We start from the raw sequence: 25,272 nt of genomic DNA, 5'->3' as shown, positions 1-25,272 counted from the left end.
TTCACACTAGCATCGGTTTTTCAAGCGGACAGCAAAATCCTACATGGGGTGGGAAATCCTCAAGAGATATTACAGAGAGGGTTGTGATGGCTCTATATTGAGGATAGTGGAGGGATGTGCTTCATATTGGGGGACTTCCAAAACCACCCATGGTGACCAACCCATTAACTAACATTCATACGACTTCAAGTGCAAAAATTGGTCGCCCCTTTCCTTACTTCAAATAGCACCAATGGGGCCCTAGTAGGAGGCCAGCAGATCACATGACCCCGGGGGCCCCTGGGTGACACGACGGTCCCTCAACTAAACTATCTTTCCCCGACCCCTAGCAGCCATTGTCTATCCCTGGATTCTTCTTGCTGCAGAGGTCTCAGTTTTTGGCAGGGATGAAGGAGTCAACGCTCCGGCGACTCCCACTAATTCTCCTTCTATGATGACATTGTCCTTTTCTGACATTATTCCTGGAAATTGCAGCTGAAAATCTGTTTTTTAGTCTATTTTCGGACAAAATATTCCTCCCAAGAAAGCGTGAGATTCTGGATGAGAAGATGCCCCCAGTGCTGCAGGGGTGTACGGAGGAGCACTATGTGGGGTGATGGCGTATGTACCATAGACACGTATAGAAAATCAAACAATGTATTCCAAGTGGAACTCAGGGGTACGTTTCGTTACAGTGTTTCAGCGCAGTCTGTGCTACATTGTATCTGTGAAGACATAACAAACCCTCAGCTGTGTGACCAGGAAAGATCGGATCCCGATCGGCGATCGAGCAAATTTCACAATCGGGATCGGCTAGAAAATGATCAGAAATTGGATTTTAAAAATCGATCCTGAAATCACAAGATCGGCTCAACCCTACTAATAGAGGTTATAAATAGAATGCCAAAGCTGCAGTAAAGACTGACACACTCACAAGGAAAAGGAGACTACTTGAGATGTGGTAGTGGAAACTAGCCGAGATCTTGGTGGTATACATTGCTCTTCTGACGTCCATTTATAGAGAAGATTCATAGGCGGCTGCTCCGTGTCAGCCGCCAGCACTTCACGTCGTATAGAAGCCGCCTGGCATTTTATGAAGTGTCAGCGGAGGGGCCTTATTACCAAACTGAGGCAGGAATGCCGCCGAATAAAATTAGAGCCGAGATAAGTCAGAAACTTGTTTTTAGAGGAGACGCGGTAATGGACATTTTTAGCTCAGGAGAAGAAGATCAACTACTAAAAATGGAAGTGAACGTCATGTGATGCGGGGTCACCTCCGAGCGCCCCAAAATCACTGCCCGCCGGGGCTACAGAACTCAATGGCTTATATACATTATACATACTGAACATGCAGATATACAGGGATGTAGCCAAGCCTCTTATGTGTCAGCCACTGTATCTAATCCTATCCTGTGTGATACTGTATACTGAGCTGTGTATCTAATCCTATCCTGTGTGATACTGCATACTGAGCTGTGTATCTAATCCTATCCTGTGTGATACTGCATACTGAGCTGTGTATCTAATCCTATCCCGTGTTATACTGCATACTGAGCTGTGTATCTAATCCTATCCCGTGTGATACTGCATACTGAGCTGTGTATCTAATCCTATCCCGTGTGATACTGCATACTGAGCTGTGTATCTAATCCTATCCAGTGTGATACTGTATACTGAGCTGTGTATCTAATCCTATCCTGTGTGATACTGTATACTGAGCCGTGTATCTAATCCTATCCTGTGTGATACTGTATACTGAGCCGTGTATCTAATCCTATCCTGTGTGATACTGTATACTGAGCCGTGTATCTAATCCTATCCTGTGTGATACTGTATACTGAGCCGTGTATCTAATCCTATCCTGTGTGATACTGCATACTGAGCCGTGTATCTAATCCTATCCTGTGTGATACTGCATACTGAGCCGTGTATCTAATCCTATCCTGTGTGATACTGCATACTGAGCCGTGTATCTAATCCTATCCTGTGTGATACTGCATACTGAGCCGTGTATCTAATCCTATCCTGTGTGATACTGTATACTGAGCCGTGTATCTAATCCTATCCTGTGTGATACTGTATACTGAGCCGTGTATCTAATCCTATCCTGTGTGATACTGTATACTGAGCCGTGTATCTAATCCTATGCTGTGTGATACTGTATACTGAGCCGTGTATCTAATCCTATCCTGTGTGATACTGTATACTGAGCCGTGTATCTAATCCTATCCTGTGTGATACTGTATACTGGGCTGTGTATCTAATCCTATCCTGTGTGATACTGTATACTGAGCTGTGTATCTAATCCTATCCTGTGTGATACTGTATACTGAGCTGTGTATCTAATCCTATCCTATCTGTGTATCTAATCTGTCTGCTGAGCTATTTAACCCTTTTCGGTGTGATGTTCTCTGCTTAGCCAATATATCTAAGTCTAGATTCCATATAGTAGGCCCGTGTATCTAAGCTTTACATGTGTGATACTGTGCTGTGCTGAGAAGACATGTCCATTAGGGGGTAGATAGAAAACAGGGGGCCCAATGCTGGGTTTTGCCACCAGGATGCGGCTCTAGTACCCCCTCCTTGCCCTTCCCATGTCTCTAGGACTGGTTTTGCACCCCCTTGTTTAGTTCCTCTGCAGACGGGTCCTTCCCATTTTCGGCCATCCAGTAGATAATATGGCCGCCCGGATCTGTCCCTCCCTCTCCACAAGGGCCCATAATGCTCCTTTCTAAACCCTAAAACAAAACTCATATACCGGGATCCTTGGCTTTCATCACTTCTGCAGTCTCCAATACGACTTACTTTAGCCGCTGCTGCCTGGCACTGAGTGCTGGTAACCAGTATACAGTATATACCCGGCTCCACCGCTCCTCATTCTCCCTTTCTATTCCATTTACCGATAATGATTTACTCCTCGTCTCAGCTGCTAAAACCCCCAGAAGTGATTCAGTGAAGTGTTTATTCTTAATATTAGAGCCCAGGCTTAATTTAGATGTTTTTCTGAAATTCTTCCCTGGCTTGTTCTATGGCAGCCGGGTGCCTTTATATGGCATGGTAACCAGGGCAAGGATCCAGAGGCGCTCAACCGGAGGCGAGGAGAGTGACTCACCAAAGCAACACGATCCCCCGATCTACTGAGCCAGGAGGACAATGAGATCACTGTGAGAAAGCTACACCGACCCATTGTAACAAAACCCAGTGTACAACTTATATACCAGTATAGCAGTAGTATTATAGTAGTTATATTCCTGTACATAGGAGGTAGTATTATAGTAGTTATATTCTTGTACATAGGAGTAGTATTATAGTAGTTATATTCTTGTACATAGGAGCAGTATTATAGTAGTTATATTCTTGTACATAGGAGGTAGTATTATAGTAGTTATATTCTTGTACATAGGAGGTAGTATTATAGTAGTTATATTCTTGTACATAGGGGGCAGTATTATAGTAGTTATATTCTTGTACATAGGGGGCAGTATTATAGTAGTTATATTCTTGTACATAGGAGCAGTATTATAGTAGTTATATTCTTGTACATAAGAGCAGTATTATAGTAGTTATATTCTTGTACATAGGAGCAGTATTATAGTAGTTATATTCTTGTACATAGGAGCAGTATTATAGTAGTTATATTATTGTACATAGGACTAGTATTATAGTAGTTATATTCTTGTACATAGGAGCAGTATTATAGTAGTTATATTCTTGTACATAGGAGTAGTATTATAGTAGTTATATTCTTGTACATAGGAGCAGTATTATAGTAGTTATATTCTTGTACATAGGAGCAGTATTATAGTAGTTATATTCTTGTACATAGGAGCAGTATTATAGTAGTTATATTCTTGTACATAGGAGGCAGTATTATAGTAGTTATATTCTTGTACATAGGAGCAGTATTATAGTAGTATATTCTTGTACATAGGAGCAGTATTATAGTAGTTATATTCTTGTACATAGGAGCAGTATTATAGTAGTTATATTCTTGTACATAGGGGCAGTATTATAGTAGTTATATTCTTGTACATAGGAGGCAGTATTATAGTAGTTATATTCTTGTACATAGGAGCAGTATTATAGTAGTTATATTCTTGTACATAGGGGCAGTATTATAGTAGTTATATTCTTGTACATAGGGGCAGTATTATAGTAGTTATATTCTTGTACATAGGAGGCAGTATTATAGTAGTTATATTCTTGTACATAGGAGTAGTATTATAGTAGTTATATTCTTGTACATAGGAGCAGTATTATAGTAGTTATATTCTTGTACATAGGGGCAGTATTATATACCTATATTCGTGTCACCATTCCTTGGGTTGCTTCTGCTGTATCCTGATATGTGTATTATATGGCAGTCTTTCCTCTATGTAGCAGACTCAGTGAAGGTATTATTTGTCTTTATATCATCCACTGTGTAATCTAATCCTGAACTTGCAGGGATGGGGCATTTATCTTCCATGGGGTTTATATAACCATCCCAGTAACAAGAATAATATTCCGCTTTCTCCGCTCACTGCTTTGGAATACTGTTACAATCTTGAGAAAACAGAGGAGAACCTAAAATAGAATTACTCGGCCGCTCCGTGTCCGGGAGGAGATGTGATAATACTTTCTATAACTTTATACTGAGGCCTTGTACCCCGGACTCCTCTACCAGTCTTAGCCTTAGGTACATGCAGACTTTAAGGACAACCCGTCACCTTGTACATACAGTGCGGTATGTTATAGAGTCGGAGGGGCTGAACGGATTGATATACTGTACATATAATTGTAAATTTGATACATAAAGTATGGGAAAGCATTCTGTATAACTTGACTTATTTTTATTTCTATTCTGGGTTTAGGAGTCCAGTGGGCGGTCCTATCAGTGACAACTGTCTCCTTGTGCACACTCATTCAAAAAAAGTTGTCCATTATAGGACTGCCCTGTATATTTTCTAATGAAACTATATATGAATGTGACGGGCTCCTCTTGCTCTATAACACGCTGCTGGTGGAGTATAACATGACAAGTTCATGGACATAGGCCCAGACTAATCCCCATTTATTGGATTCATTGGCCACAGCAATGGAAAAGTAAAAGAGGTGGCAAAGTGTTCACAGCCAACCGCTATATAGTGCCCATATTACATCACCATAGTATATCCACATAATAGTGCCAAACAATAACCCCATAATATCGCCCTATAATACCAATGCGATACTGACATGCAGTGCTACATGATATTCTCATACAATACTCCTAGTACACCACCATATACTACTTCTATATAGTGTCCATATCACATATCCCTATATAATCTACATAATAGTACCATACATTATACACATAATACTGCCCTATAGTATCCATATGATACTAATATACACTGCTCCTATAATATTGTTATATAATACTCTTATAAAACCACCATACAGTACTGCCATTTAGTGCCCACACTACACCTCTGCACAATACCTCCATACAGTACCCTCATAATACTGCCCTATAATAGTCATATGATACTGACATACAGTGCCCCCATATCATTGGCATATGATACCCCTATGAAACTACCATACAGTACTGCCATATAGTGCCCACATTACATTTTCACACAATACCTCCATATAGTACCCGCAATACTTCTATACGGTGTCCATATATTAGCACCATACAGAGCCCCTATTACACCGACATGATCTTTGCCATAAATTCAGATATGATGACCATAAAGAAATACGCGGATATTTCTCCTATAACACTCCAGACTATTCCAGGCGACATCCGGCCGAGGGTCCATTGTCAGATTGTGACCATCAGTCATCCGAAAGCAAACACTAACACTTTATCCATTTCTAGAAACATCATGAGAAGATCCAGCTCAGCGGTGAAGACCATCAATAAGAAGACAATGAACATCCAAGATGGATGGAGACAATCCTATAAACTCTACAGATGTCACTGAGAAGCTAGAAGACCCAACGTAATGGAGATGACCTACAGAGATGGCCGCCATTCAGAGTCAGACTGGCCCATCAGGGTACCGGAGTATTGTCCCAGACTCTAACACAGGAATGGTCCTGAAGAAGGCAGCAAAATTTGCAGTGTCCTATGGTATATTTCATAGGGGTTGTTGGAGGATGTGCCCCAGAATTAGGAGGACCCAAGGAACCTCACCCAGACATGGCCACCATTACTCCATCCACACAAGAAGAGGCTTCTAGCCGACACTATATGATAACTAGGTCAAGGTATTAATGGACCAAAAGTCAAAAATGATCTCCAAAGAGGGTCGGGGACCTTACTGAGCCTTACTTGTGGTAGTCACCAGCTCATGGACACCTACCAAGGTCATGTGGCATGGTCGTCTGGCATGTGTCTATGGAAGGAAGGCTTAACCCGTCTCTAGCACTCTCTGACAAGGGAATTCCATCTTTAGTGGTCTCGCAACGTGTCAAAGAGACTTGTCATAAGAACTGGGACCCCCACCCTGCAAGAGGAGCCTTAGACTAGGTCTTGGAGGTAATGTACCCACCACACACTGAGAAGGCCTCAGTGATTTCATGGAATGTTTTGGAGACTCAAAGTAATGGACAATTTCCTGACCTGCGCCAAAAACTGAATTTGAAGGAACGTTCCTCGCTGTGTTATCTATGGTCAAAGAGGCGGAGCCAGACACAGATTCTCCATGACCTTTATGCTCCACCTCCTTCAGTAGGTATAACCTCCAGCTGGACTTCCCCTTTAAGTCTTGCCATTCCCCAGTCCTGAGCCTAAGGAGCAGATCTCCTCCTGTGCTCAGCCATGGCCGCCTGCTCTCACCTAATACGTGTTTGTTTTTGGAAATACCTGAAACATAAAAAACTGACGTACAGAGGAACGAGAGGAACACGAAGGATCTTCAGCTCTTTGTCTGCAGGAAAATGACTTCATAGGAAGACGATAAACAAGTTAGTAAAGAAATGTAAACCATTGTATAATCTCCCAAGAATGTGATTGATGTGGGGCTGAGCAAGCAAGGGGCAACGAGAGGTTAACACGCTGGGAAATGCCGCCATTATCTGTGGCATTGGGAAAGTCACACTGCATGATGGGAGGTGTCGTGGTGAGAGGTAGGCCGAGCTCAGTATACAGTATCACACGTAAGAGGATTAGATACACAGCTCAGTATACAGTATCACACGGGATAGGATTAGATACACAGCTCAGTATACAGTATCACACGGGATAGGATTAGATACACGGCTCAGTATACAGTATCACACAGGATAGGATTAGATACACAGCTCAGTATACAGTATCACACAGGATAGGATTAGATACAGCTCAGTATACAGTATTACACAGGATAGGATTAGATACACAGCTCAGTATACAGTATCACACAGGATAGGATTAGATACACAGCTCAGTATACAGTATCACACAGGATAGGATTAGATACACAGCTCAGTATACAGTATCACACAGGATAGGATTAGATACACAGCTCAGTATACAGTATCACACAGGATAGGATTAGATACACAGCTCAGTATACAGTATCACACAGGATAGGATTAGATACAGCTCAGTATACAGTATCACACAGAATAGGATTAGATACACAGCTCAGTATACAGTATCACACAGGATAGGATTAGATACACAGCTCAGTATACAGTATCACACAGGATAGGATTAGATACACAGCTCAGTATACAGTATCACACAGGATAGGATTAGATACACAGCTCAGTATACAGTATCACACAGGATAGGATTAGATACAGCTCAGTATACAGTATCACACAGGATAGGATTAGATACACCGCTCAGTATACAGTATCACACAGAATAGGATTAGATACACAGCTCAGTATACAGTATCACACAGAATAGGATTAGATACACAGCTCAGTATACAGTATCACACAGGATAGGATTAGATACACAGCTCAGTATACAGTATCACACATGATAGGATTAGATACACAGCTCAGTATACGGTATCACACAGGATAGGATTAGATACACAGCTCAGTATACGGTATCACACAGGATAGGATTAGATACACAGCTCAGTATACGGTATCACACAGGATAGGATTAGATACACAGCTCAGTATACGGTATCACACAGGATAGGATTAGATACACAGCTCAGTATACGGTATCACACAGGATAGGATTAGATACACAGCTCAGTATACAGTATCACACAGGATAGGATTAGATACACATCTCAGTATACAGTATCACACAGGATAGGATTAGATACACAGCTCAGTATACAGTATCACACAGGATAGGATTAGATACAGCTCAGTATACAGTATCACACAGGATAGGATTAGATACACAGCTCAGTATACAGTATCACACAGGATAGGATTAGATACAGCTCAGTATACAGTATCACACAGGATAGGATTAGATACACAGCTCAGTATACAGTATCACACAGGATAGGATTAGATACACAGCTCAGTATACAGTATCACACAGGATAGGATTAGATACACCGCTCAGTATACAGTATCACACAGAATAGGATTAGATACACAGCTCAGTATACAGTATCACACAGAATAGGATTAGATACACAGCTCAGTATACAGTATCACACAGGATAGGATTAGATACACAGCTCAGTATACAGTATCACACATGATAGGATTAGATACACAGCTCAGTATACGTATCACACAGGATAGGATTAGATACACAGCTCAGTATACGGTATCACACAGGATAGGATTAGATACACAGCTCAGTATACAGTATCACACAGGATAGGATTAGATACACAGCTCAGTATACAGTATCACACAGGATAGGATTAGATACACAGCTCAGTATACAGTATCACACAGGATAGGATTAGATACACAGCTCAGTATACAGTATCACACAGGATAGGATTAGATACACATCTCAGTATACAGTATCACACAGGATAGGATTAGATACACAGCTCAGTATACAGTATCACACAGGATAGGATTAGATACAGCTCAGTATACAGTATCACACAGGATAGGATTAGATACACAGCTCAGTATACAGTATCACACAGGATAGGATTAGATACAGCTCAGTATACAGTATCACACAGGACAGGATTAGATACACAGCTCAGTATACTGTATCACACAGGATAGGATTAGATACACAGCTCAGTATACAGTATCACACAGGATAGGATTAGATACACAGCTCAGTATACAGTATCACACATGATAGGATTAGATACACATCTCAGTATACAGTATCACACAGGATAGGATTAGATACACAGCTCAGTATACAGTATCACACAGGATAGGATTAGATACAGCTCAGTATACAGTATCACACAGGATAGGATTAGATACACAGCTCAGTATACAGTATCACACAGGATAGGATTAGATACACATCTCAGTATACAGTATCACACAGGATAGGATTAGATACACGGCTCAGTATACAGTATCACACAGGATAGGATTAGATACACAGCTCAGTATACAGTATCACACAGGATAGGATTAGATACACAGCTCAGTATACAGTATCACACAGGATAGGATTAGATACACAGCTCAGTATACAGTATCACACAGGATAGGATTAGATACACAGCTCAGTATACAGTATCACACAGGATAGGATTAGATACACAGCTCAGTATACAGTATCACACAGGATAGGATTAGATACACATCTCAGTATACAGTATCACACAGGATAGGATTAGATACACGGCTCAGTATACAGTATCACACAGGATAGGATTAGATACACAGCTCAGTATACAGTATCACACAGGATAGGATTAGATACACAGCTCAGTATACAGTATCACACAGGATAGGATTAGATACACAGCTCAGTATACAGTATCACACAGGATAGGATTAGATACACAGCTCAGTATACAGTATCACACATAACAGGCCCGGTAGTGTATACTCTTCACCAGACCTGCACGTGCGTGCCCAGATCCCCCCCTCCAGAAGTCACACAACCTCCTTCTAGATAAAGTATGCTCTGCCTGCCAGGAATGTGCCGTCTCTCGCCAGGTGCAGGAATAATTGGCCCCTTTTGGTTTAGATCTTTACCTGGACAAAAGTTCACCTTAACTATTCAAGTGCCAAAATGATTACAACACTCATGGACTCTATATATATATATATATATATATATATATATATATATATATCCCTGGAGATGATGGAACGATTTCCTTGGCTGGACCTTGGTCGCCCATTCCAATACCAGGCCTCGGCCTCATCAGATGACCTTCTCTTGAGGACCAGTCTGACCACGGTGCAAGAAGATCTTGCAAGTGACAGTCAAGGTGTTCCCCTGGTAGACCTGCTCAGGGGGTGGCGTAGTCGGCGCTAACGAGTAATTAGATATTTTTACGTCTATGACCTAATACCATCATACAGAACCATAAAATACCGTCATATGGTCCCAATCATTATAAACATCTCAGTATAAAAGGGGTGGAGTTTATGGTAATTTGCTGAAAAAAAGCACATTTAGTGGGCGTTCCCTGACATAAGGGGGGTGTGGCTTAAAAGGGCCTTCCTATAAGGATCAAGTATGTGTACAGTCAATCCCAATAGATTGTGAAAAGTGGATTACCCAGAAAAGGGCAGCACTGAGCAGAGTAGGAGGCTCCGCCCACAAACGAGAACGTGAAATCTGCCCTGAGGCATTATGGGAGCGACATTCGAAAAAGATTATCTTGGCCCCATTTATTAAAAGCGCTTTCCTCTATACTGCTATAATGATCACTCCCCCCATCATGACAGGAGTCGTAGTCTGTGTATTCGCAGTAATGAGTGTGGGCCGTCACTGACCGACCGCAGGTACACGACGACCTTACACTATTTATAGACGCCCTAGCCAGTTTTTACCGTACGAGCCGCGGCCGCGACATGTTACAGCTCGAAGGCTGATTGATTTTTTTTTTGTTTAGCTTTTTTAATTGGGTCTGATTGCGCGAGATTGCAGAGATCTGGTCTTTATAAGACACGTCGACGCTTGGCAGCGACCTGACAGCTGCCAGCTGGATTATTCCCGAAAACTAAAAACAAGCAGAGAGGAATTTTCAGTTTTAAGGAATAGTAAGAAAATTTGGCTGAAAATGTGACTTTTTGTGCTCATCTTGTAAAGTTGTAGCAGATGTGGACAGGACCCTTGCGGCGGCACGTCACGCACCAATGGGTCACATTCAGATGGCAGCATGGGTCTGCTGTGATATGGTACTTTGGGGCGCACAGGTGAGGGCAATACAGTCAAGAGAATATAGGGGAGTCAATCCTGACATGTTTGTTGTCATGGGGGTAATGGGAGAAGGGTCTGCCTGCACAATGGAGAGGAGGATGAGCCCCCCGCACAAGGACAGGTGCAGGATCCTGGGGAGTTCTGTAGAAGAAGACATGCACAGAAAATAGACAGAACAGTGCCCGTGTGCCTGTCAGCACCCCAGGAAGCGAGCCAGCCCCTGAGCACAGGGAAAGAAAGCGTGCCTGTCTGCACAACTGGTAGAGAGCACGTATGATAGCACAGGAGGTAGAGAGCAGGTATGATAGCACAGGAGGTAGAGAGCACATATGATAGCACAGGAGGTAGAGAGCACATATGATAGCACAGGAGGTAGAGAGCACGTATGATAGCACAGGAGGTAGAGAGCACGTATGATAGCACAGGAGGTAGAGAGCACATATGATAGCACAGGAGGTAGAGAGCACATATGATAGCACAGGAGGTAGAGAGCACATATGATAGCACAGGAGGTAGAGAGCACATATGATAGCACGGCAGGTAGAGAGCACGTATGATAGCACAGGAGGTAGAGAGCACGTATGATAGCACAGGAGGTAGAGAGCAGGTATGATAGCACAGGAGGTAGAGAGCACATATGATAGCACAGGAGGTAGAGAGCACATATGATAGCACAGGAGGTAGAGAGCACGTATGATAGCACAGGAGGTAGAGAGCACGTATGATAGCACAGGAGGTAGAGAGCACATATGATAGCACAGGAGGTAGAGAGCACATATGATAGCACAGGAGGTAGAGAGCACGTATGATAGCACAGGAGGTAGAGAGCACATATGATAGCACAGGAGGTAGAGAGCACATATGATAGCACAGGAGGTAGAGAGCACATATGATAGCACAGGAGGTAGAGAGCACATATGATAGCACGGCAGGTAGAGAGCACGTATGATAGCACAGGAGGTAGAGAGCACGTATGATAGCACAGCTGGTAGAGAGCACGTATGATAGCACGGCAGGTAGAGAGCACGTATGATAGCACGGCAGGTAGAGAGCACGTATGATAGCACGGCAGGTAGAGAGCACGTATGATAGCACGGCAGGTAGACAGCACTATGATAGCACGGCAGGTAGAGAACACGTATGATAGCACAGGAGGTAGAGAGCACGTATGATAGCACAGGAGGTAGAGAGCACGTATGATAGGACAGAAGGTAGAGAGCACGTATGATAGCACAGGAGGTAGAGAGCACATATGATAGCACGGCAGGTAGAGAGCACGTATGATAGCACGGCAGGTAGAGAGCACTATGATAGCACGGCAGGTAGAGAGCACGTATGATAGCACAGGAGGTAGAGAGCACGTATGATAGCACAGGAGGTAGAGAGCACGTATGATAGGACAGAAGGTAGAGAGCACGTATGATAGCACAGGAGGTAGAGAGCACATATGATAGCACAGGAGGTAGAGGGCACGTATGATAGCACAGGAGGTAGAGAGAACGTATGATAGCACAGGAGGTAGAGAGCACGTATGATAGCACAGGAGGTAGAGAGCACATGTGATAGCACAGCAGGTAGAGAGCACGTGTGATAGCACAGCAGGTAGAGAGCACGTATGATAGCACAGGAGGTAGAGGGCACGTGTGATAGCACAGCAGGTAGAGAGCACGTGTGATAGCACAGCAAGTAGAGAGCACGTATGATAGCACAGGAGGTAGAGAGCACATATGATAGCACAGCAGGTAGAGAGCACGTGTGATAGCACAGCAGGTAGAGAGCACGTGTGATAGCACAGGAGGTAGAGGGCACGTGTGATAGCACAGCAGGTAGAGAGCACGTGTGATAGCACAGGAGGTAGAGGGCACGTATGATAGCACAGGAGGTAGAGGGCACGTATGATAGCACAGGAGGTAGAGAGCACGTATGATAGCACGGCAGGTAGAGAGCACGTATGATAGCACAGGAGGTAGAGAGCACATATGATAGCACAGGAGGTAGAGGGCACGTATGATAGCACAGGAGGTAGAGAGAACGTATGATAGCACAGGAGGTAGAGAGCACGTATGATAGCACAGGAGGTAGAGAGCACATGTGATAGCACAGCAGGTAGAGAGCACGTGTGATAGCACAGCAGGTAGAGAGCACGTATGATAGCACAGCAGGTAGAGAGCACGTATGATAGCACAGGAGGTAGAGGGCACGTGTGATAGCACAGCAGGTAGAGAGCACGTGTGATAGCACAGCAGGTAGAGAGCACGTATGATAGCACAGGAGGTAGAGAGCACATATGATAGCACAGCAGGTAGAGAGCACGTGTGATAGCACAGCAGGTAGAGAGCACGTGTGATAGCACAGGAGGTAGAGGGCACGTGTGATAGCACAGGAGGTAGAGGGCACGTATGATAGCACAGGAGGTAGAGGGCACGTATGATAGCACAGGAGGTAGAGAGCACGTATGATAGCACGGCAGGTACAGAGTACGTATGATAGCACAGCAGGTGGAGAGCACGTATGATAGCACAGGAGGTAGAGAGCACGTATGATAGCACGGCAGGTAGAGAGCACGTATGATAGCACAGCAGGTAGAGAGCACGTATGATAGCACAGGAGGTAGAGAGCACGTATGATAGCACAGGAGGTAGAGAGCACGTATGATAGCACGGCAGGTAGAGAGCACGTATGATAGCACGGCAGGTAGAGAGCACATATGATAGCACAGGAGGTAGAGAGCACGTATGATAGCACAGCAGGTAGAGAGCACGTATGATAGCACGGCAGGTAGAGAGCACGTATGATAGCACAGGAGGTAGAGAGCACGTATGATAGCACAGCAGGTAGAGAGCACGTATGATAGCACAGCAGGTAGAGAGCACGTATGATAGCACAGCAGGTAGAGAGCACGTATGATAGCACAGCAGGTAGAGAGCACGTATGATAGCACAGCAGGTAGAGAGCACGTATGATAGCACAGGAGGTAGAGAGCACGTATGAGCACAGCAGGTAGAGAGCACGTATGATAGCACAGCAGGTAGAGAGCACGTATGATAGCACAGCAGGTAGAGAGCACGTATGATAGCACAGGAGGTAGAGAGAGACTAGCAGCACTGGTCCGGCCTGGCTTCACAGTGAAAAGCGTCAGTCAACATATCAGGAGAAGGTGAGTCCATTACCACAACAGGAGGTAATGCCAGTTACATCAGCAGGAGAGGCCGGGCTTGTCACCACAGCAGGAGGTGGCAGGTTTGGATGTGACTGGAGTATAACAATGATACAAGTACAGCATTTTACATAGGTTCTTATTATATAAAGGAAACTTTGCTGCGCAGACCGAATCCTCAGGCTGCTAATCCCACCATCTAGCAGAAGATCCATAAACTGCAGTGAAAATTTACAAAAACAAAACAAAAAATCCCGCAAATACTCCAATCACCATATCAGGTTACAGGGTAAAAGTCCAGTCCGGTCATGCTCTTCTAGGACTCCCATCATCATCCAACTTTACATAGCACAGGCCAAATTATTGGACCCCGAGGAGAAGCGGCTTACCAAGAAAGAAGGTTGAAACCTTGTCTGACCGACACGAAGAAGGGGGTAGATTCTCAGAACCCACCTTCCCCTGCGCCAATTCCCTCAGGACCCGGTATACCATTTGTTACCAAAATTTGAGACTATTTTATTGACGACTCTCTGGAAAGCGTCCAGACAGAAATAAGTGAAGGGATTATGTTGCAGACCAAAACCTCCACGCTGCTTTCATCTCGAGAGCCCTGAAGGAGCCAAAAACATGCAAGTAGAGGAATATTAACATGAAATCTTTTCTACGGATTTTTGACGGTGAACACAAGGGAATTAGGAGACGATTACGGCACGGCCACCGAGGGGATGTTTATAAAGCAGGGCCGGAGTTGGCAGATCCGGAGTCTGGAAAGGAAAAAGTAGGGACAAAAATACACGTCTATAAAAATCCCCCTGATACTTTATATAGTTCTTGGAATGAAGAAATCCAGGGCATTATTTTTGTATTACCCACAAATATGTAAGTTACTATTATCACCGAGACAATTGGCGGAATAGAGGATCGGAGGTCACAGACAGGGGAACAAATTTAGGGTTATTCAGTTTAGAGAAAACACGTTTACGGGGCGATCTAATAACAACGTACAAATACTTCTAGGCCATGTGAAAGTGACAAGAGGACGTCCTCCACACCTAGACCAGTGACAGTGACAAGGGGACGTCCTCTACACCTAGACCAGTGACAGTGACAAGGGGATGTCCTCTACACCTAGACTAGTGACAATGACAAGGGGACGTCCTCTACACCTAGACCGGTGACAGTGACAAGAGGACGTCCTCCACACCTAGACCGGTGACAGTGACAAGGGGACGTCCTCTACACCTAGACCGGTGACAGTGACAAGGGGACGTCCTCTACACCTAGACCGGTGACAGTGACAAGGGGACGTCCTCTACACCTAGACCGGTGACAGTGACAAGAGGACGTCCTCCACACCTAGACCAGTGACAAGGGGATGTCCTCTACACCTAGACTAGTGACAAGGGGACGTCCTCCACACCTAGACCGGTGACAGTGACAAGGGGATGTCCTCTACACCTAGACCAGTGACAGTGACAAGGGGACGTCCTCTACACCTAGGCCAGTGACAGTGACAAGGGGATGTCCTCCACACCTAGACCAGTGACAGTGACAAGGGGACGTCCTCTACACCTAGACCAGTGACAGTGACAAGGGGACGTCCTCTACACCTAGGCCAGTGACAGTGACAAGGGGACGTCCTCCACACCTAGACCAGTGACAGTGACAAGGGGATGTCCTCTACACCTAGACCAGTGACAGTGACAAGGGGACGTCCTCTACACCTAGGCCAGTGACAAGGGGACGTCCTCTACACCTAGACCAGTTACAGTGACAAGGGGACATCCTCTACACCTAGGCCAGTGACAAGGGGACGTCCTCTACACCTAGACCAGTGACAGCGACAAGGGGACGTCCTCTACACCTAGACCAGTGACAGCGACAAGGGGACGTCCTCTACACCTAGACCAGTGACAGTGACATCCTCTACGTCTACTTGTAGCCAGAATACCCAATAACTTTCTACAATCAAGCTGAATTCTAAACATCCTACAAAACTTTGAATCATTGTCAAAAAATTTTACACTTTACTCACAAGGTCATTAATAAAAAGAATCAAGCCTAATCCAGATCCTATGGTCCCAGTATAGATCCTTGTAGTCTTCCACTACTTCTGGTACAGGTCCTTATGGTCTCCCACTGCTCCCGGTACTGATACTTGTGGTACCCCACTGCTGAATTCTTTACCTAAATACAGACTGATGTTGGCTAGACCAACCAATTTTGGCAAGATAATCTATTGTGCATTGGGGTCGTCCAACTTTTCCATTACATAAGATTTTGGGGAAAGATGATGTGGTCAGGATGTATAGCTCTTGAAAAATGGCAGCCATCTGATGTGTATGGCCAGTCTTATTCTGAGTATATTACTTGGAGACCAAGTTCATTTGAGAAGACAATTCTCCTCAGAAGAAGGTGGAGGTGTATCAACAACAATATGGGTGGAGACCATCACAGACATGTTTAAAAGCCTGAGGACCAAACACAAGTTGGGAACCTCTAGAGAAACATATTCATCATCAACTTGACAGAATTTGATAACAATCCAAAATCAGCATTTGGAAAACTTGGCCAAGGCTGCTTGCACCATCTGAAATGTTCTAGGTATTTGATGCCCCTTAACGAAAGTTACTATGGAAACAAACAAGGTTGAGCAAGCTACGAAATTGCTAAGAAAATATATTTATCTCATAATGCATGGAACGCACTGAAGTCTAGTGGGCGATGCACGAAAGCAACGAAATAGTCTATTATATTCCTCCATTTTTACATCATACATCTTATAGTTTTGGGTCATGTTGTAGGTTATAGGTCTCGGTGGAAAGCGACCTGCTGTTCTTGCTGGTGGACCCTTGACCCACAATTGGTTTGGTGCAGACTAAGCTGAGGTGCGGAGTCTAAGGAATCTCCCCCATTCTTCACCCATAACCTTGGCTGGATTCCCAGATGTCAGTCCCCAGAACAGAATCAAAAGCAACGTCAAGAATAAATCCATGTTTCATCACAAAGTGGGATATTAGGAACCAAAAACCAGAGGAAGACATGAAGACGTAATCAGACGACAGGTCGGGGGAGATGGTCAACTACAAGTACCATATAACCAATCCAAAGGACAGAATCCAGAGGCAAAGCCAATGTCAGGGTCAGGATTAAAGCCAAAACACATAGGGGAAAGTATCACATAACCTTCTTATTGAAAAAATGATTAAGTATGGCTTTGACAAAAAATCAGTTCGGTGGATTCACAACTGGCTTAATGATCGGGCACAACGAGTAATACTAAATGGCTACACATCCAACTGGAAGAAAGTCAAAAGCGGGGTGCCGCAGGGCTCTGTTCTGGGCCCAGTACTTTTTAATATCTTTATAAATGATCTGGACGATGGAATTATTGGGGAACTCATAAAATTTGCAGATGATACGAAGATAGGAGGAATAGCCAACACTAGAGAGGAGAGAGAGTGTATTCAAAAGGACTTAGACACACTGGAGCAATGGGCTGAGGCCAACAAAATGGTATTTAACAGGGACAAATGCAAAGTTCTACATCTGGGTAACAGAAATGTAAAAAACATATATAGTATGGGAGGAATAGAACTAAGTGATAGCATAGGGGAAAAGGACTTGGGCATAATAGTAGATCACAAATTCAACATGAGCCAACAGTGCGGTGCTGCTGCAAAAAGGCTAATAAAATTCTGGGATGTATTAAGACAAGCATTGAATCTAGATGAAGAGAGGTCATTATTCCGCTGTACTCTTCCCTGGTCCGACCACACCTGGAATACTGTGTACAGTTCTGGGCGCCTCAATTCAAGAAAGACATCGATATATTGGAGCAAGTCCAGAGAAGAGCAACCAAAATGGTGGAAGGTCTGCAAACCATGTCCTATGAGGAGCGGCTAAAAGAACTGGGACTGTTTAGTTTGCAGAAGAGAAGGCTGAGGGGAGATTTAATAGCAATCTACAAATATCTGAAAGGTAGTCACAGTGCAGAGGGATCTCCCCTATTCTCATTAGCACAAGGAAGTACAAGAAGCAATAGGATGAAACTAAAGGGAAAGAGATACAGATTAGACATTAGGAAAAACTTTCTGACAGTGAGGGGAGTGAGAGAGTGGAATAGGCTGCCACGGGAGGTGGTGGGCGCTCCATCAATGGAAATCTTCAAGCGGAATCTGGATAAACATATAGCTGCAATGATTTAGGAAAACCTGCACTCGCAGGGGGTTGGACCCGATGGCCCTTGAGGTCCCTTCCAACTCTACCAAAAAAGGAAAAAGGAAAAAAAAGGGAATATCTATGAAGAATGGTGTATGCAAGTCGGTCTTCATATCTAGGGCAACAGTGAAGAGCCACACCATATAAATATGGCGGCTCCTCCACTGGGCCATACACCTGTGCTGTACTCTACATATCACTGACCATTTGAACGCAACTCTCACGCCACTTTACTTTTCATGAAACTGGTGTGGAAGTTGCAAAAACACCAGGTGCGACAACTACAACTTTTTTACTCCAGAACTGCCTCATAAACTATCATAAAATACTATCATAAAATACCACATACACTATGGACTATCTTTCTTCGATGAAGACACGAGAGTGGTGGTGATGGTAGATCCTCCAACCAGGGCTGTGGAGTCAGGAGGCCAAAACACTGATTCTGACTCCTCTCTTTTTGCCACAGCCCAACTCTTGCTCCGACTCCTTCATAAATGGCTGCCATTCAGAAGCAGTGAGTCAATTGCTACGATAGTAAAGATGGAACACACTATAAATCTAATTCATTATACAATATTATAGAATCAGAGCACCAAAAATTGGTCGTAACACTAGAGCCCTGTCTCCAACCAGAAGAAACCCTTCTTGTAGGCCTCATTCATGGTTGTAGACCTTAATAAGGTTATGTTGCTATCAAAGACATCGGGAATCCAAAGAGTTAGGCACCAGAGACAAATTTTTAGACATATCGGTTCTGGGATATTTGGGACAAAATAATTCAACTACTCTCCATTTATGGTAGAAAAACTTGGATCCAATGCCCTAAGATCGCTCTCATGACATGACCCATTAATTATTTGTAATATGTCTACTAGACCCAAGTGGTGAAGGCTTTAGATGACCCTCACGGCCCACACAATACAAGGCACACCATTTCCACCTTAGAAACGCTTGGTGGCGACCCAATTTTTTGGGTCAGCTGGTGGGTCTAACTGCATCTTCTAGGCCAGCTTTAGGTACGTGGACCCCAGTCTATTTCTAGGGCACACACTATGCCCATAAATTTGGAAAATCAGGCCTCTGGGATTTGTACATCTATTGCTCAGCAAAAAATAGTATGACTTGTGCGTGCCAATGGAGCCAACGTTAAAAAACAAACACAAAAAAAAGAACCCGACATCAATAAATGACACAAGTTATTCAACAACGCAGAATGTCCCCTGCAAAGATCCAACGTTCACTTATTAATCTGCCAACTCGTCACCGCTGCAGGAAACAAGCACTTATCAAGGAAAGCCAACGACTTCCCTCCCCAAACAAGGTCATTCAATAAGGAAATGTTTAAAATCTCATTGTCTCAAGTCCAAAAAAAATTCTCCATAATATTCTGCACATTTTTTTCCCCCCCTATCAGTATGTCTTTGTAGAATGGAAGGAAATCCATGCAAACACGGGGAGAACATACAAACTCCTTGCAGATGTTGTTCCTGGCGGGACTTGAACCCAGGACTCCAGTGCTTCAAGGCTGCAGTGCTAACCACTGAGCCACTGTGTTGCCCATTCTTGACATCGTTTAGGCTAAAAATTTCATCCAAGACTTATAGTAAGTAAACTAATTACAAGGCACCATATGGCGGCCCACGGGGCATACAAGGCCCAAATATACATTATAAGATGAACATATGTCACCTACATTTAGACCTACACATGTCCACATAATTGTTACCGTACTATTACAGATTCATGATATTACCCAAAGCACCAAACAAGAACAACAATACAATACAATTTGGTAAATTTTGCACTCACCACACTGGGTTTGCTCCTGTGACCGGCCTCTTCGATTGGCTTGCAAACCTTCAACGGTCTTGGTTCGGTTGTGGTTGGCGTACTTGGTGCTGTTCTAGGCAAATCCATAGGGTTGAAGGAGTTACCAGCATTGGCATGAGTTTGCTTGGACACATCCTCTAAGGGGCTTATCAAAACAGGATAATGTTTGACATGAGGCCTTGTAGACTCCAAGTTTGTCACATGGGCACCACCAGGGCCTAACACTTTGCATTCAGGAGGGGAGATAGGAATAAAGGTTGCTGGTTCACTTGTGTGACGTACATGTTTAATCCCTTGCCTGATTTTTGCAAGTGCTTCCTTTGGTTCCTCACCTTCCTTGTGGCCATCATGACTACCAATCCGATTGGAACGTTTTTTAAAGCTGCGTCTTACCACCCTGGGAGATAAGACATTCACAAGGTTTGGGTCAAAACTTAAGCTTTGATTTCCTTCCAATCCATTTTCATCCAAATCACCAGGAGATGGGAACTCTGGTTGAGTTTGAAACTTTGTCTCCTCCTCGATCTCGTCCAGCTCTTCCAACTCCTCTCTTTGCTCCGATAGTATGGGTTCACTGGTAGAGGCCAAGATGGACTGTTCCAACTCTTTGGAAGGCTCATTGGAGTCCTCGAGGCCCGCAGGAGACAATTCTCCACGACGACTTGGATCACTGAAGGACTTTTTCTTTATGGTCTTCCCGTTGCCCTTTTCATCAATGACTTTATCAAGGGCTCCGGGTTGACTAACAATATTTTGGATGACTGTGTTGTAATCCTTAACCCCATCACTACTGAAAGAAAGTACGCTTGCGGCACTACCGGTGCATTCAGATAGAGCCGTCACTGAGGAATCAGAGATCCCAGACTTTGAATTTAATGACCCGAGGAGGTTGCTATCCATGGAGAACGTTTTAGCATCTTCGGTGATAGAGTATCTCCGGTGAGGCATTGGATCACTCAATGATCTATAGGACTCACTTCCCGACTCACCATTGCTCCCGCTACTAGAATCTGTGCCACTATTACCAAGAGAGGGAAATTTCCGTCTTCGTCTAACTGTTCCAGGTGTTGGTGGAGCATCCATAGGTCCTTGATTGTTTGCTGTATGGTGAGTGTCGGAGCATGGAGGACTTTCAGAATTACCAGTATGGGATTGAACTGTGTTGTAATCTCCATTCTGGGCATGCAAAAATTCACTTTCTTCTTGGGAAGTTCCTGGCGATTTCCAGACTTTGAGTTTCTGACCAAGGTCTCGATACGAAGAACAAGGTGCAGGGTCCACCTCGGTAACAATGCCCTCATCAGTCAAGCTAGACTCATGCCCAGATACATCAGAGGTTTTCCTATTCGACACGTGTTCATTGGACGCACATTTTTTCATAGGTTTGCCATCACCCTCTTCCTCCATAGAGACATCAGGCCTTTTGTCATTTTTGAGATGTTCAATCACTTCCTGGTCAAAAGTGTAGTCATCCTGAGAACCTATCTGCTTAATTTTCTCGAATACTTGTCTGGCTTCTTGGATGTATTGGTCCTGCATGGTCTCTGGCTCATTATAGTTTTCTTCTACATTATTAGCAGCTTCCATATGTGAAAATATACCATCGCTACTGGATGGGGTGGCAAGCATAAGTTCCGACGAACTCTGTTTCATGGAACTGTGTGTGGTCACCCGTCGGGAGCCCAGTTTGTCGGAATACGTGAAGGATTTTGTGCGTCTTAACGTAGCGGTCAAGTCTTTTAGCGTTGGACGGTTCCCTTGTTGCAGTCGGTTTTGCCCCGTAGTCCTTCCTTGGCCAACTAAACTTTTCTGCGCAAAAGATTCCTGGCAGGCCTCAAATCTGACTCCTTCCTTGTCACTGGTCCCTTGCCCTCTGTTTTTTAGTTTTAAGTCCGAAATGTCTGATTTTATGTAACTTAGCAAACTAAGGGTATCGGATGTTATATCTGGGTTCGACATAGATTTCTTCTGTTTTGAGTCATCACTTTCAAGGTCACAAGGTAGACCATCAGTAACATTTTCATTTCTCACTTTGGCTACACCAGATGGTATTTTTGACCTAGGACGGACTATCGGCCTAGACATACTTTCATGTTGGCCAAAACTTGGCGATCGGTGAACGTTAAACCCTCCCTGGAGGCTACGTGTTTGTCCACCATAATAGGTATTGAAGTGGTCATCATCTTTAAGGGTTTCAGTGCTTGAATATCTACTGCTGCTTCTAGAACCACAAGGACTCGGCATAAAAGGTGGAATGTTAACTTTTGCAACTCGAGATACAGTGGGCATAGGAGACACGGGGGCCAGCTGACCTGGAGTCGCCGTTTCGGAAGCGTTTCGGAAATGTTGTTTGGGCGTTTCGTGAGGAGTAGTGGTTGCGATATTAGCAGAAGGACTTGGTTCTAGTGAAGAATCTTCAGAACTGACTATAGGAACTAGGCCGCTTTGTGGCAATCTACAATGTGCATCAGGTTTTTGCATTGATATGTCCGACAGATTGGTGACTTGACCCAAGTCGTTGGCTGCATTGACTAGTGCGTTGTGCCCACCCCCATCAGAGTTTTTATTATCATATACTAAAGAGTCTTTTTCCTTCCTAGTAGAGCGTTTCCTGAGACTTTCCCTGAGGGCATCAAGCTCACCTTCCTCTTCGCTATCCGAGGAGGTTTCTTGGGACCTGATCTTATTAGTCAAGGTGGGCAGTAAGGTGTTCCTCTGCAGCTCATCCATGCTGTAGCTGTCTTTGAGTCTGACATTATTAGGGGCTGTCTGTGGTTTGCCTGAACTATGCCAGGAATGTAAACTTAGTGATTGCTGCCTTGCCTCTTGTTTAGGTAGACCAGATGAAAGTGTGTGCGCTTTCAGGCCAAACGGGATACAGCTTCTTGGAGGAGGGGGAGGAGGTTGGGGCTTGGGACCAGTGTTACTAATACGGTGATCTTTTGTATCCAAACACACAATAGGTTGTTCTGTTTTACTCTCCGGTAGTGTCCGGCAATAGTTGCTTTCCACCTTCGATGTTGGGTTTTTGGGCCAGTGTGAAGGCTCTTTGGTGTAATGGTTAAAACTTTTGGCAGTTGCAGTTTCTACGGGACAATGTCTTTGCGGCTCCATCCCCGGAGTCTCTCTTAATTGAGACCCCGGCTGGCCCGTGAGCCTTGGTTCTTCACAATCTGGCAGGGAAGATGCCCTAGATGGAACTTTCCTAGTGCTATCTCCAAAAAGTTTCCTCATTTCGGTAACGCTAGGCCAGTTAGTCCCTTCTGTCACAAACAGTTCCCGGTTATCTGGCTGATGCAGAAAACTACAGAAGGCGTTCACTTCATCTAGTGATATCCCTGAGCTCGGAGATTCCCTTGGGCTTGGGCTATGAAAATCATGCGACTTACCTGGCAGTGCCAGGGAGAGGCCATCGCTCCCGGAGGGGTTTATAAAGTCTTGTCGACTGCCCTGAGAAGGCTCCGTTACACTGTTGCCTTCCCAAGACGCAGCCTGCAAACGATGATCCACACGCCTTAAGTTCTCATCGTCGCTCACAGCCTCGTCGTCCCTCTGGTGGGGCGAAAAGCGCTGAGAAAGCTGCCGGACCGACGGGCTATTCTGGTCTTTGCTGGCTGAAGAGATCTTGGACACCTTCCTAGTTAAGCTGAGGGATCTGGCAGGGGGACGATGTGTTTTTTGACATGTGGGTTGGGTGACATCTCCTTTCCCGGGCAGTTCCGTGCCTCCCTCTTCACTAAAAGCTTTGGCATTCCAGTTTCCCAGTTTTTTAAAAGACACGCTCCTGTATATCCGAACTTTTCTCTCGACATCTCTCCCAGCCATTGTTCAAGACGCCACCGAAGGAGATGGGGTAGGATCACTTTTACTATAGATATCCACAAAAAGATTCAAAAAGTCTTCAAGAAATAAGTTAAAATACATTCGATCGTGTAATCCATAGAGAAGAAGACGACGTTCCCCCCGAGCCTATAGCATTCCGTCTAAGTTTCCCAAAGATTGAGCCGAGAAGCCCCGGGCAGACCCGTGATAAATCTTCATCTTTTAGCAATTGCAGCAATTAATTCCACTTTAGTTCCTGTTGGTTTTTCCAGCGGTAAGATAAAAATCACAAGAGGGAGGAAAAAAAAAAAAAAAAAAAGTTTACGCAAAGTTTCCTTGACAACTGTTTAACCCTCGATTGACTCAGCTCTCAGTCGTAGCCATCACCCGCCGTTCAGCTAGAATAATGTACATTCCAGGTCACTTTGCATCGTGGCGTCATGCCCCTGTTTTTGCTGTCGTATCCCGGGCTTGCACATTTCTCCCCCCACAAAAATTTTTTTTAAAAAAAATTCTGTGAAATAATCCTTTGGTCTTTCCAGTCTCTTGTGTGTTGATTTCACGTGGGAGAAAAACCCAAAGCAACCAGTCTAGCGTGGGTTAAAAGAGGCGAGGTTGGAGGGGAGAGTATGGGAACATTTTTGTTTCTAATGTGTCCCTGGAAAAAAAAAAAAAAATGGATCGGTGTTACACATAATATATGGAAATTGTCAACATGCCCCCCCTATGGCGTAATCCGGGACCACCCCCCTCCCCGACTGTGGCATTTACTGCACTGCTGAAAATCCAAAAACAGTAGACTAACTTTTGATTTTTGTATTATGGGGAAAAGCACAACAGATTTTTGTCCATCGTTTTTTTTAATTTTTTTGCAAAAAAGTTGCATTTTACCTCCCCCTGCTGGGCAACCACTGAACTCCAAAGTACAATAGTCAGAGATTTTTCGTCCTAACAAAAAAAAAAAAACATGGATTTTTTTGGGAAACAAAATCTTAGACAAAAAGAA

The 25,272-nt window shown here is 44.2% G+C and overlaps 1 protein-coding gene across 2 annotated transcripts in view; it reads right to left on the bottom strand.

Annotated features, from left to right (window-relative positions):
- The window catches only part of ARHGEF17 (Rho guanine nucleotide exchange factor 17), a 167,634-nt gene extending 143,365 nt beyond the window's left edge, over positions 1-24,269 (bottom strand). For both annotated transcript variants that reach the window (XM_075266276.1, XM_075266277.1), the window contains exon 1: positions 20,424-24,269. In XM_075266276.1, the coding sequence (XP_075122377.1) occupies positions 20,424-24,269 (3,846 nt within the window). The remainder of the gene's footprint in view (positions 1-20,423) is intronic.
- Between the last annotated feature and the right edge of the window lie 1,003 nt (positions 24,270-25,272).

The sequence above is a fragment of the Leptodactylus fuscus genome, chromosome 2 (assembly GCF_031893055.1).
Source record: "Leptodactylus fuscus isolate aLepFus1 chromosome 2, aLepFus1.hap2, whole genome shotgun sequence".
Lineage (NCBI taxonomy): Eukaryota > Metazoa > Chordata > Amphibia > Anura > Leptodactylidae > Leptodactylus > Leptodactylus fuscus.
This window is presented reverse-complemented; position numbering and strand designations above follow the sequence as displayed.